The following is a 14,953-nucleotide window of genomic DNA, read 5'->3' as shown; positions in this document are numbered from 1 at the left end:
CCTGCACCTTAGAGACACTCCACACATCCAACACTTACACAAGCACATACACATTCACTCACACAGAAACACACACACATACACTACATGACCAAAAGTATGTGGATACATGTTCGTCAAACATCTCATTCGAAAACCATGGGCATGAATATAGAGTTGGTCCCCCTTTACAGTTATAACAGCCTCTACTCTTTTTTCCTCTAGGTGTTGGAGCATTTCTGTGGGGACTTGCATCCATTCAGCCACAAGAGCATTAGTGAGGTCGGGCACTGATGTTGGGTGATTAGGCCAGTCGGCATTTCAATTAATCCCAAAGGTATTCGATGGGGTTGAGGTCAGGGCTCTGTGCAGGCCAGTCAAGTTCTTCCACACTGACCATTTCTGTATGGACCTCACTTTGTGCATGGGAGAATTGTCATGTTGAAACAGGAAAGAGCTTTCCCCAAACTTTTGCCACAAAGTTGGAAGCACAGAATAGTCTAGAATGTCATCGTATGCTGTAGTGTTATGATTTCCCTTCACTGGAACTAAGGGGCCTAGCCCGAACCATGAAAAACAGCCCAAAACCAGTATTCCTCCTCCACCAAACTTTACCGCTGGCACTATACATTGGGGCAGGTAAAGTTGTCCTGGAATTCGCCAAACCCAGACGCTTGGCATTGTGCATGGTGATCTTAGGCTTGTGTGCGGCTACTCGGCCATGGAAACCCATTTCATGAAGTCCCCGACGAAAAGTTCTCGTGCTGAGGTTGCTTCCGAAAGCAGTTTGGAAGTCGGTAGGGAGTGTTACAACAGAGGACAGACAATTTTTACATGCTAAGTGCTTCAGCACTCGGCGGTCCCATTCTGTGAGCTTGTGTGGCCTACCAAGTCACAGCTGAGCCGTTGTTGCTCCTAGACGTTTTCCCTTCACATTGAGCTCTTTAGATAGACAATTATTGGCAGGAGAATGGCCTATGGAGTTTACATGGCTGTGTGCTCTATTTTATACACCTGTCAGCAATGGGAATGGCTGAAATAGCTGAATCCACTCATTTGAAGGGGTGTCCACATACACTCCCGACCGAGTTCAAAGTGTACACATTGTACATACACACAGTCAGGTCCATAACTATTGGCACCTTTGATAAAGATGAGCCATGTTTCCTCCAATCTTGGTTTCATCAGACTTCATCAGACTAGAGAATCTTGTTTGTCATGATCTGAGAGTCTTTAGATGCCTTTTGGCAAACTCCAACGGCCTGTCATGTTTTTTTTAACTTAGGAGTGGCTTCCGTCTTGCCACTACCATAAAGACCTAATTGGTGGAGTGCTGAAAAGATGGTTGTCCTTCTGGAAGGTTCTGCCGTCTCCACAGAGGAACTCTAGAGCTCGGTCAGAGTGACCATCAGGTTTTTGGTCTTCTCCCTGACCAAGGCCCTTCTCCCTCGATTGCTCAGTTTGGCCGGGTGACCAGCTTTAGGAAGGGTCTTGGTGGTTCCAGACTTCTTCCATTTAAGGATAATGGAGGCCATTGTGTGGGGACCTTCAATGCTGCAGCAATGTTTTGGTACCCTTCTCCAGATCTGTGCTCGACACAATCCTGTCTCTGAGCTCTACGGACAATTCATGGCTTGGTTTTTGCTCTGACATGCACCGACAACTGTGGGACTTTATATAGACAGGTGTGTGTGCCTTTCCAAATCATGTCCAATCAATTGAATTTACCACAGGGGGAATCTAATCAAGTTGTAGAAACGTCTCAAGGATGAGTGCATCTGAGCTCAATTTTAAGCCTCATAGAAAAAGGTCTGAATACTAATGTAAATAAGTTATTTCAGTTCTTTATTATTAATCAATTTGCAAAAAAATCTAAACATGTATTCACTTTGTCATTATGGGGTATTGTGTGTAGATTGCTGAGAATGTTTATTTATTTAATACATTTTAAAATAAGCCTGTAACAGGACAAAATGTGGGTAAAGTCAAGGGGTCTGAATATGTTCCAAAGGCACTGTGTGTGATATATATATATATACACTGTATATATAGAGTTGAAGTCGGAAGTTTCCATACTGTATAATTTTTTAACCGCTCCACAATTAAAAAATATTAATAATTGTGTGAATTTTACCCCTTTTTCTCCCCAATTTTGTTGTATCCAATTGTTGTAGTAGCTACTATCTTGTCTCATCGCTACAACTCCCGTACGGGCTCGGGAGAGACGAAAGTTGAAAGTCATTGTAACGGCTCTCTTGTGGTGAAGGAGAGTCGGACCAAAATGCAGCGTGTAGATTGCGATCCATGTTTAATAAACAAACGTAAAACACGAATCAATTATAAACACTACAAAACAAAGAACGTAATGAACGTAACGAAACCGAAACAGCCTATACTTGTGTAAACTAACACAGAGCCAGGAACAAGGACACTAAGGACAATCACCCACGAAACACTCAAAGAATATGGCTGCCTAAATATGGTTACCAATCAGAGACAACGATAAACACCTGCCTCTGATTGAGAACCACTTCAGACAGCCATAGACTTAACTAGAACACCCCACTAAGCTACAATCCCAATACCAACACACCACATACAAAAACCCCATGCCACACCCTGGCCTGACCAAATAAATGAAGATAAACACAAAATACCTCGACCAGGGCGTGACAGTCATGCGTCCTCCGATACACAACCCAACCAAGCCGAACTGCTTCTTAACACAGCGCGCATCCAACCCGGAAGCCAGCCGCACCACTGTGCACCTGGCAACCTTGGCTAGCACGCACTGCGCCCGGCCCGCCACAGGAGTCGCTGGTGCGCGATGAGACAAGGACATCCCTACCGACCAATCCCTCCCTAACCCGGACGACGCTAGGCCAATTGTTCGTCGCCCCACGGACGTCACGGCCGGTTACGACAGAGCCTGGGCACAAACCCAGGGACTCTGATGGCACAGCTGGTGCTGCAGTACAGCGCCTTTAACCACTGCATCACCCGGGAGGCCCCACTCCACAAATTTCATGTTAACAAACTATAGTTTTGGCACGTCGGTTAGGACATCTACTTTGTGCAGGACACAAGTCATTTTTCCAACATTTGTTTACAGACCCATTATTTCACTTATAATTCACTGTACCACAATTCCAGTGGGTCAGAAGTTTACAAACACTAAGTTGACTGTGCCTTTAAACAGCTTGGAATATTCCAGAAAATGATGTCATGGCTTTAGAAGCTTCTGATAGCTAATTGACATAATTTGAGTGAATTGGAGGTATACCTGAGGATGTATTTCAAGGCCTACCTTCAAACTCAGTGCCTCTTTGCTTGACATCATGGGGAAATCAAAAGAATACCTCAGAAATCAAATACCTCAGCCAATACCTCAGAAATCAAATTGTAGACCTCCACAAGTCTGGTTCATCCTTGGGAGCAATTTCCAAACGCCTGAAGGTACCACGTTCATCTGTTTAAACAATAGTACGCAAGTATAAACATTATGGGACGATGCAGCAGTCATACCCTTCAGGAAGGAGACACGTTGGGGACCTTCAATGGGGACCTTCAATGTCTTAGACAGCCTGATTTAAAAATTGAGTAAATATAGATTTTCTTTGTCACTGTCATATACATAATACCTCATAATGTGAAAGTGGAATAATGTTTTTCAAATGTTTTACAAATTAATTAAAAATTACAAGTTGAAATGTCTTGAGTCAATCAGTATTCAACCCCTTTGTTATGGCAAGCCAAAAGTCAAATTGTGCTTAACAAGTCACATAAATTGTATTCTCTGTACTCCACATATACAATTATCTGTAAGGTCCATTAGTCGAGCAGTGAATTTGAAAAACAGTTTCAACCACAAAGACCACGGAGGTGTTCCAATGCCTTGCAATTAGTGAGTAAAACATTTTTTAAAAGCAGACATTGAATATCCCTTTAAGAATGGGGAAGCTATTGATTAAACTTTGGATGGTGTATCAATACACCCAGATACTACAAAGATACAGGCGTCCTTCCTAACTCAGTTGCTGGAGACGAAGGAGGCTAATGGTGACTTTAAAATAGTTACAGAGTTTAATGGCTGTGATGGGAAAAAACTGTGGATGGATCAACAACATTGTAATAACTCCACAATACTAACCAAATTGACAGAGTGAAAATAACGAATCCTGTACAGAATACAAATATTGCAAAACATGCATCAAACAAATTGTTATGTTTGGGGAAAAATCCAATACAACAATTATTGAGTACCACTCTCCATATTTGCAAGCATAGTGTTGGCTGCATCGTGTAATGGGTATACTGGGAGTTTTTCAGGATAAAAAAGAAACAGAATTGAGCTAAGTAGCAAATTCCTAGAAGAATACCTGGTTGTCTGCTTTCCACCAGACATTGGGAAATGATTTCACCTTTCAGCAGGACAATAACCTAAAACACAAGGCCAAATCTACACTGAATTTGCTTACCAAGAATATTGTTTAAAGAAGTTATAGTTTTGACTTAAATCTACTTGAAATTCTATGGCAAGACCTGGAAATGGTTGTCTAACAATGATCAACAACCAATTTGACAGCGCTTGAAGAATTTTGAAAAGAATAAGGGGCAAATGTTGCACAATCCAGGTGTGGAAAGCTCTTAGTTACTTACCCAGAAAGACTCACACCTTTAATCACTGCCAAAGATGCTTCTATGATGTTTTGACTCAGGAGTGTGAATACTTATGTAAATTAGATATGTCCGTATTTCATTTTCAATAAATTTGCTAAAATGTTTAACAACAAGTTTTCACTTTGTCATTATGGGTATTGTGTGTAGATGGGTGAGAAAATAAATCAATTGAATCCATTTTGAATTCAGGCTGTAACACAACAAAATGTGGAATAAATCAAAGGAATGAATACCTTTTGAAGGCCCTGTACACACATACGTTCAGTCTACGCTGCTGTTCCATTTAGGACCTACTATTTAAACTGCGTGACCAAGACAATCCACTTTATATTGTAAATACAGCCATACTTGAATGCACATTCAATGTGTATACTGTATATCATATCGTGTACATATCAGTTTTATGACTTAGTATAAGACTTTCTTCAACTTCAACTGCATTGTTGAGGGAGCTTGCAAGTAAGTTTTTTTCACTGCACCTTTTACAGTGGTGTAGCCTACTTAAGTAAAAATACTTCTAAGTCGTTTTTTTCAGTATCTGTACTTTACTATTTATATTTTTAACCACTTTTACTCGACTAGATTCCTTAAAGAAAAGATGTACTTTTTTCTCCCATAGATTTTCAGATAGGACAGCAATATGGTCCAATTCACGCACATATCACTATAACGAATTGTTAGCCCTACTTCCTCTGATCTGGAGGACTGATCTGTCTTTGTAATTGATGTCTGAGTGTTGGAGTGTGGCACATGACTTGCTGTAAATAAATGAAAACATGAAAATCATGCCATCTGGTTTGCTTAATATAAGGAATTTGATGTATAGCTTTTGCTTTTAGCCTACTTTTTACTTTTACTCAAGTATGACAATTAAGTACTTTTTCCACCACTGCAGGCTACTTAAGTTCATTTAAAACCAGATACTTTTACTCAGTAGTATTTTATAGTGTGACTTTCACTTTTCCACCCCTGGCCTTTATACCTGCGGCAAACTGTGTAAGTGACGAATAAACTTTGATTAGATTTTAATTTTATTTGATTCGATAGGTCTACCCCCTAACACACTCTTCTATGATGTGTCAAGAAAAATCGAGGGTAACCAAAGTGCAGCACTCCGTCACACCTCTACAGTAATATCTGATCCTTGACAGCCGTGACCCGTGATACCGCGTCTCTCCCCAGTCTCTCTCCTCAGTCCCTTTCCTCTCACTCTTAGTAGAGATGAGGGGTTTTAGTGGGTGTGTTGGAGGATGTGTGTAGGCGATATGTGTGTGTGGTAGTCTTCCTCCGAGCGATCAGTGAGCTGGTTCCTTATCATACCTCTTTCCTGCCCCTCCACACTGTCCAATTAGATGAGCGTGTTTGTGGGCAAACGTAAACATGCATAGGCCCCGGCGGTGCTTATCAGCGCAAATAACAGCACGATGTGGTGATGGGAGGCGTGCACGGAACTAAGTGGAACAGAACAGGTCCCCTGTGACAGCCGGCCGCGAGAGATCCATCAGGGATTTAGTGCACGAACTGGCATGACGCACAAATTGCCGTATTTCTCACTCACTCCGGAGATTATTCTCCCTTCCACCTTTCTGATCTGTCTTTGGGTAATTGTATTTACATTATGTGGGCCCTTGAGAGAATGTGGGTAATCGAAAAAGATGCGCTCCCAGTCTGCGCTGTCACTTTTTGAATTTGATATCCCACTGAGATGTCGCATGTTCTCTCACTGCAGAGCTGTGAACAAGGACTTCATTTCTGTTCAAAAAAAAATGAAACTTTAAGCGTCATACATTTTTGAGAGGTGCACATGTGTTGCGTTTGAATATTTATGAGGCAGGGATCCAAAAGCTAAATAGATGTGACTGTCAAAAAATGGAAAGGTGCGCTGAGGTGCCCATCTGGTAGCACTTTCACGGTGCTTACCCCACCATATGTGCACAGAGTGCAGACGGAGCCCTTTTCAAATCTGCATAACTAATCTGAGAACCACTGGGCACACACGTCACTTTAACATCTAGTTTTGATTTACATTTGGTTGAGTTGTCAACTGACGTGAATTCAACGTGAAATCAACAACAAATTTCACCATGTCAATGGAATTAGGTCAAAAATATGAAATCCCCTTACGTTGAGGATTTTTTGCAAATCCAATCAGTTTTTCACGCTGATTCAACGTCATCGCGTTAATTTTTTGGTTGAAGTGACGTGGAAACAAAGTTGATTCAACCAGTTTATGCCCAGTGGGAAGGGGCCACTGGTCGCAGGATGTGAGAGCAGCTCCCGGCATCAACCCTAAGAGGAGCAGAGCACTGATTTAGGATGACAGGCAACATCAACTGGGCTATCTAAATGTCTGTTGTAGGTTTCTATTTTAGAAAATAGGCCCAGGCTATATTTTCTTCTCACATTATTAATCCCCCTCAAAGTTTTATTCTAGTTTGATCATTTGGGGATTATTTTTGTTATAGTTCTATAGATAGATAACTAATTAACAGTAATTACACCATTATTGTTCTGCCTTGGTGTGTGGATGGCCATTACGCAAATAGCCTAAAATTAGCCTACCCTAACCACTCCAATAAACTTTGACTGAAACCAATCTCACATGATGAAATTCCAAGGCCTATAATATTGAGAAGAATGAATGGGAGGTTTGAGGACTGCAGCTGCTGGGTGCGGGGCTGTGTGGTGGAGTGGAGTGGGCAGAGAGAGGGGCAGCAGCATATAAGACAGCTCTGCGCTCTCAGCCCTCCTCTGCTGTGCTCTGATGTGCGCTGCGCTGAGAAAAGGAAGCACGACTCTCTTATCACGTCACTCTGTGTTAAGGAGTTGAGCAGGAAACAGCCTTTCCTCTTGGATTGTCGCAGTAGGACAAAACACGATATTTTTTTCCTTACTCAATGCACCCCTCGGCACAGAAGACGCGGAAACCGGCCAGAAGGAAAAATGCCTCCTTCGGAGAAGATCGTTGTTCTGATTTTCGGCGTTCTGGTGCTGGAATCGTCCTGGAATGCACAACACAGCCCATGGCTTGCCAGCGCGCTACAGATCCAACAGGCGTTCGCCTCTCCAAACCAGACCAATAACTTTGTGGTGGATGAGGTGAGTAGAAAAGTCTACCTGGCTACGGTAAACATGGTCTACCAGCTTAACAGGACCCTGAGCGCGGAGGTGGAGAAGAGAACAGGACCGGTGGAGGACAACCTGCTGTGCCATGCGCCGCAGCTTCCCCAAGCGCCCTGCGAGCACCCCAAATCCCTCACTGACAACTTCAACAAGCTGCTCGAGCTGGACCGGGAGCAGGGGGTGCTGGTGGTATGCGGCTCGGTGTACCAGGGCTTCTGTGAGCTCAGGAAGATGGAAAATATATCTCAGATAGCGGTGGAGTTTCCCCCTCAGGGCGAGAAGACGGTGTTCCCCAGCATGCTGAATATCGCCGCGAACCACCCCAACGCTTCCACTGTGGGTCTCATCTTCAGGAGCCATGGGGGGAACACCCGACTCCTCGTCGGGGCCACTTACACCGGCGTCGGGACCACGTTTTTCCCCAAGAACCACAGCAAGGAGGACCTGCGCTTCGAGAACACACCCGAAATCGCCATTCGGTCCCTGAACATCAATGATTTATCTAGGCTGTTCACCTATGACATCAACCCGTCCGAGGATAACGTCTTCAAGATCAAACAGGAGGTGAAGCAGAAGAATAAACTAAACTTTGTCGATGCCTTCATTCAGAAGACCTATTCTTATATTGCTATCAACAACGACGCGAATATGGGCCACAAGGAGAGCCAGCCGAACAGCATCCTGGCCAGGATATGCCTGGACACCGAGAACCCCAGAAAATCCACCTCAGAGAGCCGTAAACTCACTGAGTCCTTCATCCAGATGCCGCTCCAGTGTGGATATAACGGGAACATCTACAACCGTCTCGTCTCCGTTCACCCCGCGGAGATCCACTCGGGGACCGGAGAGGGGCTGGAGTCGTACCTGTTCGGGGTGTTCACCAAATCAGACAGAAAGTCTGCCCTGTGTGCGTTTCGGTTCTCAGACATCGAGGAAGAGATCCGTCAGGGCCGGAGGAACTGCTCCAACTCCCCCAGCAGCGAGGTGCAGGTGCTGGACAGCGTCATCCAGGGCTCGGGCGCAGCGTGCGTACACAAAGGGAATCTGGTGGTAAGTGAAGCATGAAAACTATAATTTTGTTTTAAACTTCAGTGAGATGTGTAGGCCTATTCATATTTGTGAGACTTGGTGGGAACTAATTTTATTTAATTTAATTTTGATGAAGTTAGGAGCCCTACGTGCTACAAAAAAAAACAGAAAGGTGTGGTTTTATTGGACTTGCTACTATAGGCCTGCATAAATAAATTGGCAAAATGTGTTGCTTTTGGCAACAGACAGTTTTAATAATGAATCACACCGTATCATTTCTATGGGAAAAGTTTCTTGTCACGAGCGCGCTCAAGTCGGTGATTGTGTGCAGGATCTGGTTATGGGAACCGTGCGGGGTAGGCTTCTTTTGTTAAACTCTCATCCGCGCAAGCTTTCGGCCTCTACTGGAGACGTAGAATGGACATGTTTTTTAAAGTAGACATTCGTTTACCATCGATACTCAACAACTTTTAAATTAAATGTAGGGTAACATTATAGTTTTCCACTGGGCAAGCTGATTCGTTCTCTCGGAAAATGTAGTATCATAGGCCATAATCATTATTGAGGTTAATCTGTATTCAATGTGTCAAATAACATAATACATGCTCTTAGATTAGGCCTATAAAAATATTTTACGTACAAAATTTAGGAAGAAAAGTGTATTCTTATTACCTTATAGATCATATCTTTAAAGGCTATTACTTTCACACTATAAATCCCCTCTCATTATTTAAAGGACCCATAGTACTCAAACAACGTGTCTTATAAAAGGTCTTTATGCAACTTGCAGCTTTTGAGGAATGCTGTGAAATTCAATTCTACCATTGTGTTGACAGTCAGGTCTTAAAGATGCTACACAGCAAATCTCGGTGTTGAGGTATATCTGAGTGTTGATTCTGGTGGGATTTAAATGTACACCACCTGCAGTGAATAAATCATTTGAATCATAGTTCAATCACTGAATCACAGTTGAATCACCACCTTGTGGTTTTGTTGTTACTTGGCTGTGTTGAGTTAATTTCCATGAGCTCTCTGAGTTAAAAATACAAGAGAGGGGGTTTATTATCACATTTCCTAGTATGCTTTGTTGCAGGTTGCTTTTTAGAATAATTTGTTTTAATATATATGTTTCTGCATGCACATTGATTGTTTCTTTTGTTTTATAGCCAACCACACAAAGTTAAATAACATACATTATTCTAAACTAATCCAATATGTAAGTGGTTGGACTTATTTCACCCATTATTGAGATGGTTGTTCCAGTTTAGATGGTTTAGGTCATCTCAATTATCAATCTTCCCACCTTGGTAGTCATTCTAACTGCAGTTGTGTGTGATTAAACATTCCAATTGTTAGCTATCCTAACTGGCTGGAGTCCAATTTCAATAACACTTTGTCGCTTTGTGGCTATGACCACATCACAGCCATGATAAAAATGTCATGACACATGGCCTCTCATGTATTATTGCTTAAATGACTCACCTGTTTGTAAATCTAATTAGCATAATACAAAAGTCTTCCCACAAAACCTTTGTAGTGTCCAAATGGCCTACTAACTAATACGATCACTCTATGGAAAGATGAGACTCTCAGGAGCACGATGGTGGTCTCCGTTTTGCCCGTCTGAAGTCGGTACTGCAGATGTGCCAACTTCTGTCTGTAGCGTCCAAACTATTTGGGCTACAAACTAATATGAACCCACTGTACTAACCTCTCTCTCTGCTTGCTTCCTCTGTCTTCCTTCACCATGCATTGAAGCCTGCATCAGCCTCAACACTGAGCGCCACATCACTGTCTTTCTCAGTAGCCTAGTCTGTAAAGCAACGTTATTATGAGAACTTAGTAGACTCTTTTTGCTCCTGTTGAGGCATCGCCACTTAACGTTAGCTTCTTACTTCATCCTTCTAGCTGGCTAAGTAATAGGCCTACTAGCCAGAACCCTTCAACGTTACTGCAATAGAAGTCTCTGCTGTCAGCTAGCCACCTGACTAACTAACATATCTAAGTGACTATTTACCAGAGTCAGTGTATGTTTGTTTGTGGGATGTCTGGGAAAGGGATGGTTTTAAAATTGCCTTTAGTTCAGCACCTTGCAAACACACTATCAACAGCGTCTCTAGTTCCCTACTTGAGCCAACTCTCAGCTGGGGCAATTCGTTTCACGTCTCAGACCCTCGGCCTGTGCCACGAGAGGGCGGAGTTAGACGTTTGAGAGAGTGGTGAATGTAATGATCAAGAGGCAAATCCGTGAGGAAAATCCAGGGGACGCAGGCCAACATAACAAACAAACGACTGTTTATGATTCTACTTGTTCGCAAAACGCAGGTGTGATTAGAACCAATGATTTATATATACACATATATGCTCAAGAATATAAGAATTTTGAACAACGCTGGGAGCAATATGTTGACCCGTAATTGATATTATTTTATCCAATATATATATATTTTTTTTCATAATTGCCTGCCTGTCTCTCTTCCTGTTTATTGAGATATTTTAAACTGACTCAAAGTTTGATCATGGGCTATTTGTCTCTCTATATCCATCTGTCAGCTGCAACCGGAGCAGCTGGACTGTGGAGCGGCCCACCTGCAGCACCCACTGGCCCTACAAAGGCCCTTGAGGGCCACACCCCTGTTTGAGTCTCTGGGCCTCAGCTCTGTTGCCGTGGACGACGTACATCACCACACTGTGGTGTTTCTGGGCACCAGCACCGGACGACTGCGCAAGGTTAGAGGAACTGCTTTACTGACATCCATTTTTCTTTCAGGAATATTCACATTTCCAAAGAAGAGAGAGCAGTTTTAGATGTTATCAGAGAAGTGTAAGGTGTAAATTACAATAGATTGAACTGAAGGTAATGAATAAAGATGAGACATTGTTAACATGAGAAAATAACGTAGATTTACTGTAGGTCTAAAAGGGTGCTTTAAAATGCCAGGAAGTGTATTAATGAAAGATCACATCTGAGCAGGGTGAGGAAACGTCTACAGTTGAGAGAACATTTGCTTTATGTGGGTGTCGCGCTCACATGCACACAGGCGCAGACGTGCGCACACACACAGACATAAACACACATGCTGTGAGAACACACAGAGCACATAATCATGGGGTATGGAGTATGCACATTGGGTAAACACCAAACCACTTTTACTCAATGGCGTAAGGACATAGGCAGACAACCAAAAACCTAAATATACAATCAGGCCAGACAATTTGGAGACACACACACACACACACACACACACACACACACACACACACACACACACACACACACACACACACACACACACACAACCTTAACCACCACCATACCTCTGGCATAAACAAAAAAAAGCTAACAGAATGCTCTTTTAGGAGGCCTAAAACAAGACACCCTCCAGCAACATATTTCTAATGTTGTAAAAGGTACCAGTCTAATGCACACAAAAAATACATATGAGAGGGCAATACCTCATGCCCCCCCCCCCATGACCACATCTGTACACATAAAAAAATAACTTCAAATAAAAGCAGACTTTTTAATTCACAATGGCTTTATCTTTAACTTTAACCGGTAATAGCTTCTTCTTTTTTTACAGATAAACATTTTGAAAAGCTGATCAAATTGACCCTGCCAATTGTCCGGTAGAAGAAGAACAAATCCAATTGCGAAATAATGCTTTTTAGCTTATTCATTGATGGAAACACCAGTTGATGGAAATACTTTTGACTGGTCATGCTTATCGTCTATAGATTCATTTGCATAATTTTGTGGAATTAAATTGGCGGGTGTGTACAGTAGGCTAGGCTATATTCGTTATGTATCTTCTTTATCATGCCGAAAAGCATACAGATACTGCACCTCAGCAAATGGCAGACAAAGGAAGGCAGGCAGGCTTCTTCAGCAGGGTTCATCAGCGCTTCACACATCACTTTGCAATATGCTGGAGGCATACTTTTACTTAATTGTTTGAAACCTGAACGTTTCATGTCATGTCATACCTTGCTTCAAAGTAGCCTAGCCAATATCAGACCATATCCTTGTAGGCAATTATTTTATATACATTTTCTTTCATTGTTTAGTAGCCAAAGGCACAATCCTAGTTATAGCAACCCATGCTAGATCTTTCATATTAGATCTCCTCTCTCTCTAAATTCAAACAGATATTTTGAAACCGCTCGCATGTGCGGTTTGCTTTTGACAGTGGTGTTTTCCCTCTAATTGCATTATGGAACGAATGTAACGCCCGTGGTGTAGTGGAGGAAGAAGTCAGGCGCAGGAAGCAGAGAGTTCAGGGTAGCGCTACTTTATTTGCACCACAGCGGTGAAACGACGCCAACCCAAACAAATGCCCCAAACACAGGGAACTTAAACAGTCCAGCAAAATACAAAATACACGGACAACCGTCACGGACAACATGTACACTGGAAACAATCCCGCACAACCAGCAGGCGGGCCGGCTGGTAAATAAAGCCCAACCAATTATCCTAAACTAAACACAGGTGCAACTAATAAACAGAAAAGAGGGAAAAGGGATCAGTGGCAGCTAGTAGGCCGGTGACGAAGACCGCCGAGAGCCACCCGAACAGGAAGGGGAGCCACCTTTGGTAGGAGTCGTGACAACGAACATTCATGCGTCGTCTACTGCCTTGTGCGAATTGCTGCGCTTATAATGTGAAGAAATAATAGCTTATCAACATTTTAAACTAAATGTTCTGATCTGTTGCATCAGCCTCAAAGCTTTTTAACTTTATTTTATTTTATGTAGCCTAGGCTTATTAGTTATATGAATTTGGGATCTATCTGCCACAACTGTCCCAGAGTCTGTTTGGAATAGGCTATTTCTTTCTCAATAAGCTGACCAATAGAATAGGTCAACTTTTCTACTATGTGGGATAGTAGATTGATATAGGCTAGTGATGTTGATGTTCGTTACTCGTCTTGTTGGCTGAGGAACAGCAAATGTGGACAGGTATTCTAACGTCTTCAAAGTGTGCATCAGAATTTCTGTCATTCTGAGCACCATGGGTCGACGCCCTAATCAGGGTACACACCCAATGTATATGTGTCCGGTACTTTTCTCAAATGCTGCCAGCGCCACATTTTCCTAAAGGAAACCCTGGTGTGTGTGTTAATATGGAGCGTGTTGTATGTGTTGCATGTGGCACATATGTGTCCATGTTCAAAAAAGGAGGTCTGTGTGTTTTATGCTGTGTGTGTGTGTGTGTACACATTTGTGTGTGTGTGTTTGTCCTGGGGGCAGCACTGTAACAGAGGGTAATGGTGCTGTTAGTGTGTGTAATGTGATTCTGTCTGTGAGCTTGGCTCAGGCGGAGTAGTACAGAGTACATGGGAACAGTGGTAGAGATTGAGTTAGGCCTCTGCTACTGGGGTTGGGAGACCCTCAATTAAGTAATTACAGACATTTTTAACAAAGTCTCTCACTACAGCAGCACTGTCTCTCTATTTTACTCTGTCTGTCTCTCTATGTCTCTCTTTCACTCCATCTCTCTTTCTCTGTCTCTCATTTATTTCCCTCTCTCGCCATCTCCTCCCATCTCAGTTTGTCTTTCATTGTCCCTCTCCCTCTCTGTCTCTCAGTCCACTATCTCAACCATAAAAAGGGTCCTTTGATTATATTGTCAACAAACACACACTCTATCCCCCCCTCCCTCCCTCCCTCCCTCCCTCCCTCCCTCCCTCCCTCCCTCCCTCCACACACACACACACACACACACACACACACACACACACACACGCACACGCACACACGCACACACACACACACACACACACACACACACACACACACACACACACACACACACACACACACATTGAGAGAGCGCTTGGAGCAGCTGAGTACTCCTGAGTTGAATAGAGTCTTTCATGTTGTGGCAGACAGACAGGGGAGAGAGAGAGGCAGTGAGTGACCTGCCAGTATCCAGCAGGTGTTTTGTTGTTTGACCTGGCTGTGCCCAACTCATCTCCACCTCTTCACAGCTCCCTGCTATCTGCCCAGGTGTGGGCTGTTGGGTGGCTCTATTGTGACCCTGTATGTTTGATCTTTATTGGCATGTGTGTGTGTGTGTGTGTGGGTGTGTGTGGGTGTGTGTGTGTGTGTGTGGGGGGGGTTATGTTTATTTGTGTGAGTG

At 43.1% G+C, this 14,953-nt stretch overlaps 1 protein-coding gene across 1 annotated transcript in view; it reads left to right on the top strand.

Annotated features, from left to right (window-relative positions):
- The first annotated feature begins 7,410 nt into the window (after positions 1–7,410).
- Positions 7,411–14,953, top strand: part of LOC115131852 (plexin-D1) — a 120,568-nt gene continuing 113,025 nt past the window's right edge. Inside the window, exons 1-2 of the mRNA XM_029663888.2 lie at positions 7,411–8,832; positions 11,365–11,541. Of these exons, the coding sequence (XP_029519748.1) occupies positions 7,603–8,832; positions 11,365–11,541 (1,407 nt within the window). The 5' untranslated portion in view covers positions 7,411–7,602. The remainder of the gene's footprint in view (positions 8,833–11,364; positions 11,542–14,953) is intronic.

Source organism: Oncorhynchus nerka, linkage group LG7, assembly GCF_034236695.1.
Source record: "Oncorhynchus nerka isolate Pitt River linkage group LG7, Oner_Uvic_2.0, whole genome shotgun sequence".
Lineage (NCBI taxonomy): Eukaryota > Metazoa > Chordata > Actinopteri > Salmoniformes > Salmonidae > Oncorhynchus > Oncorhynchus nerka.
Note: the sequence above shows the minus strand (reverse complement) of the source record. Positions and strands in the feature narration are given on the sequence as shown.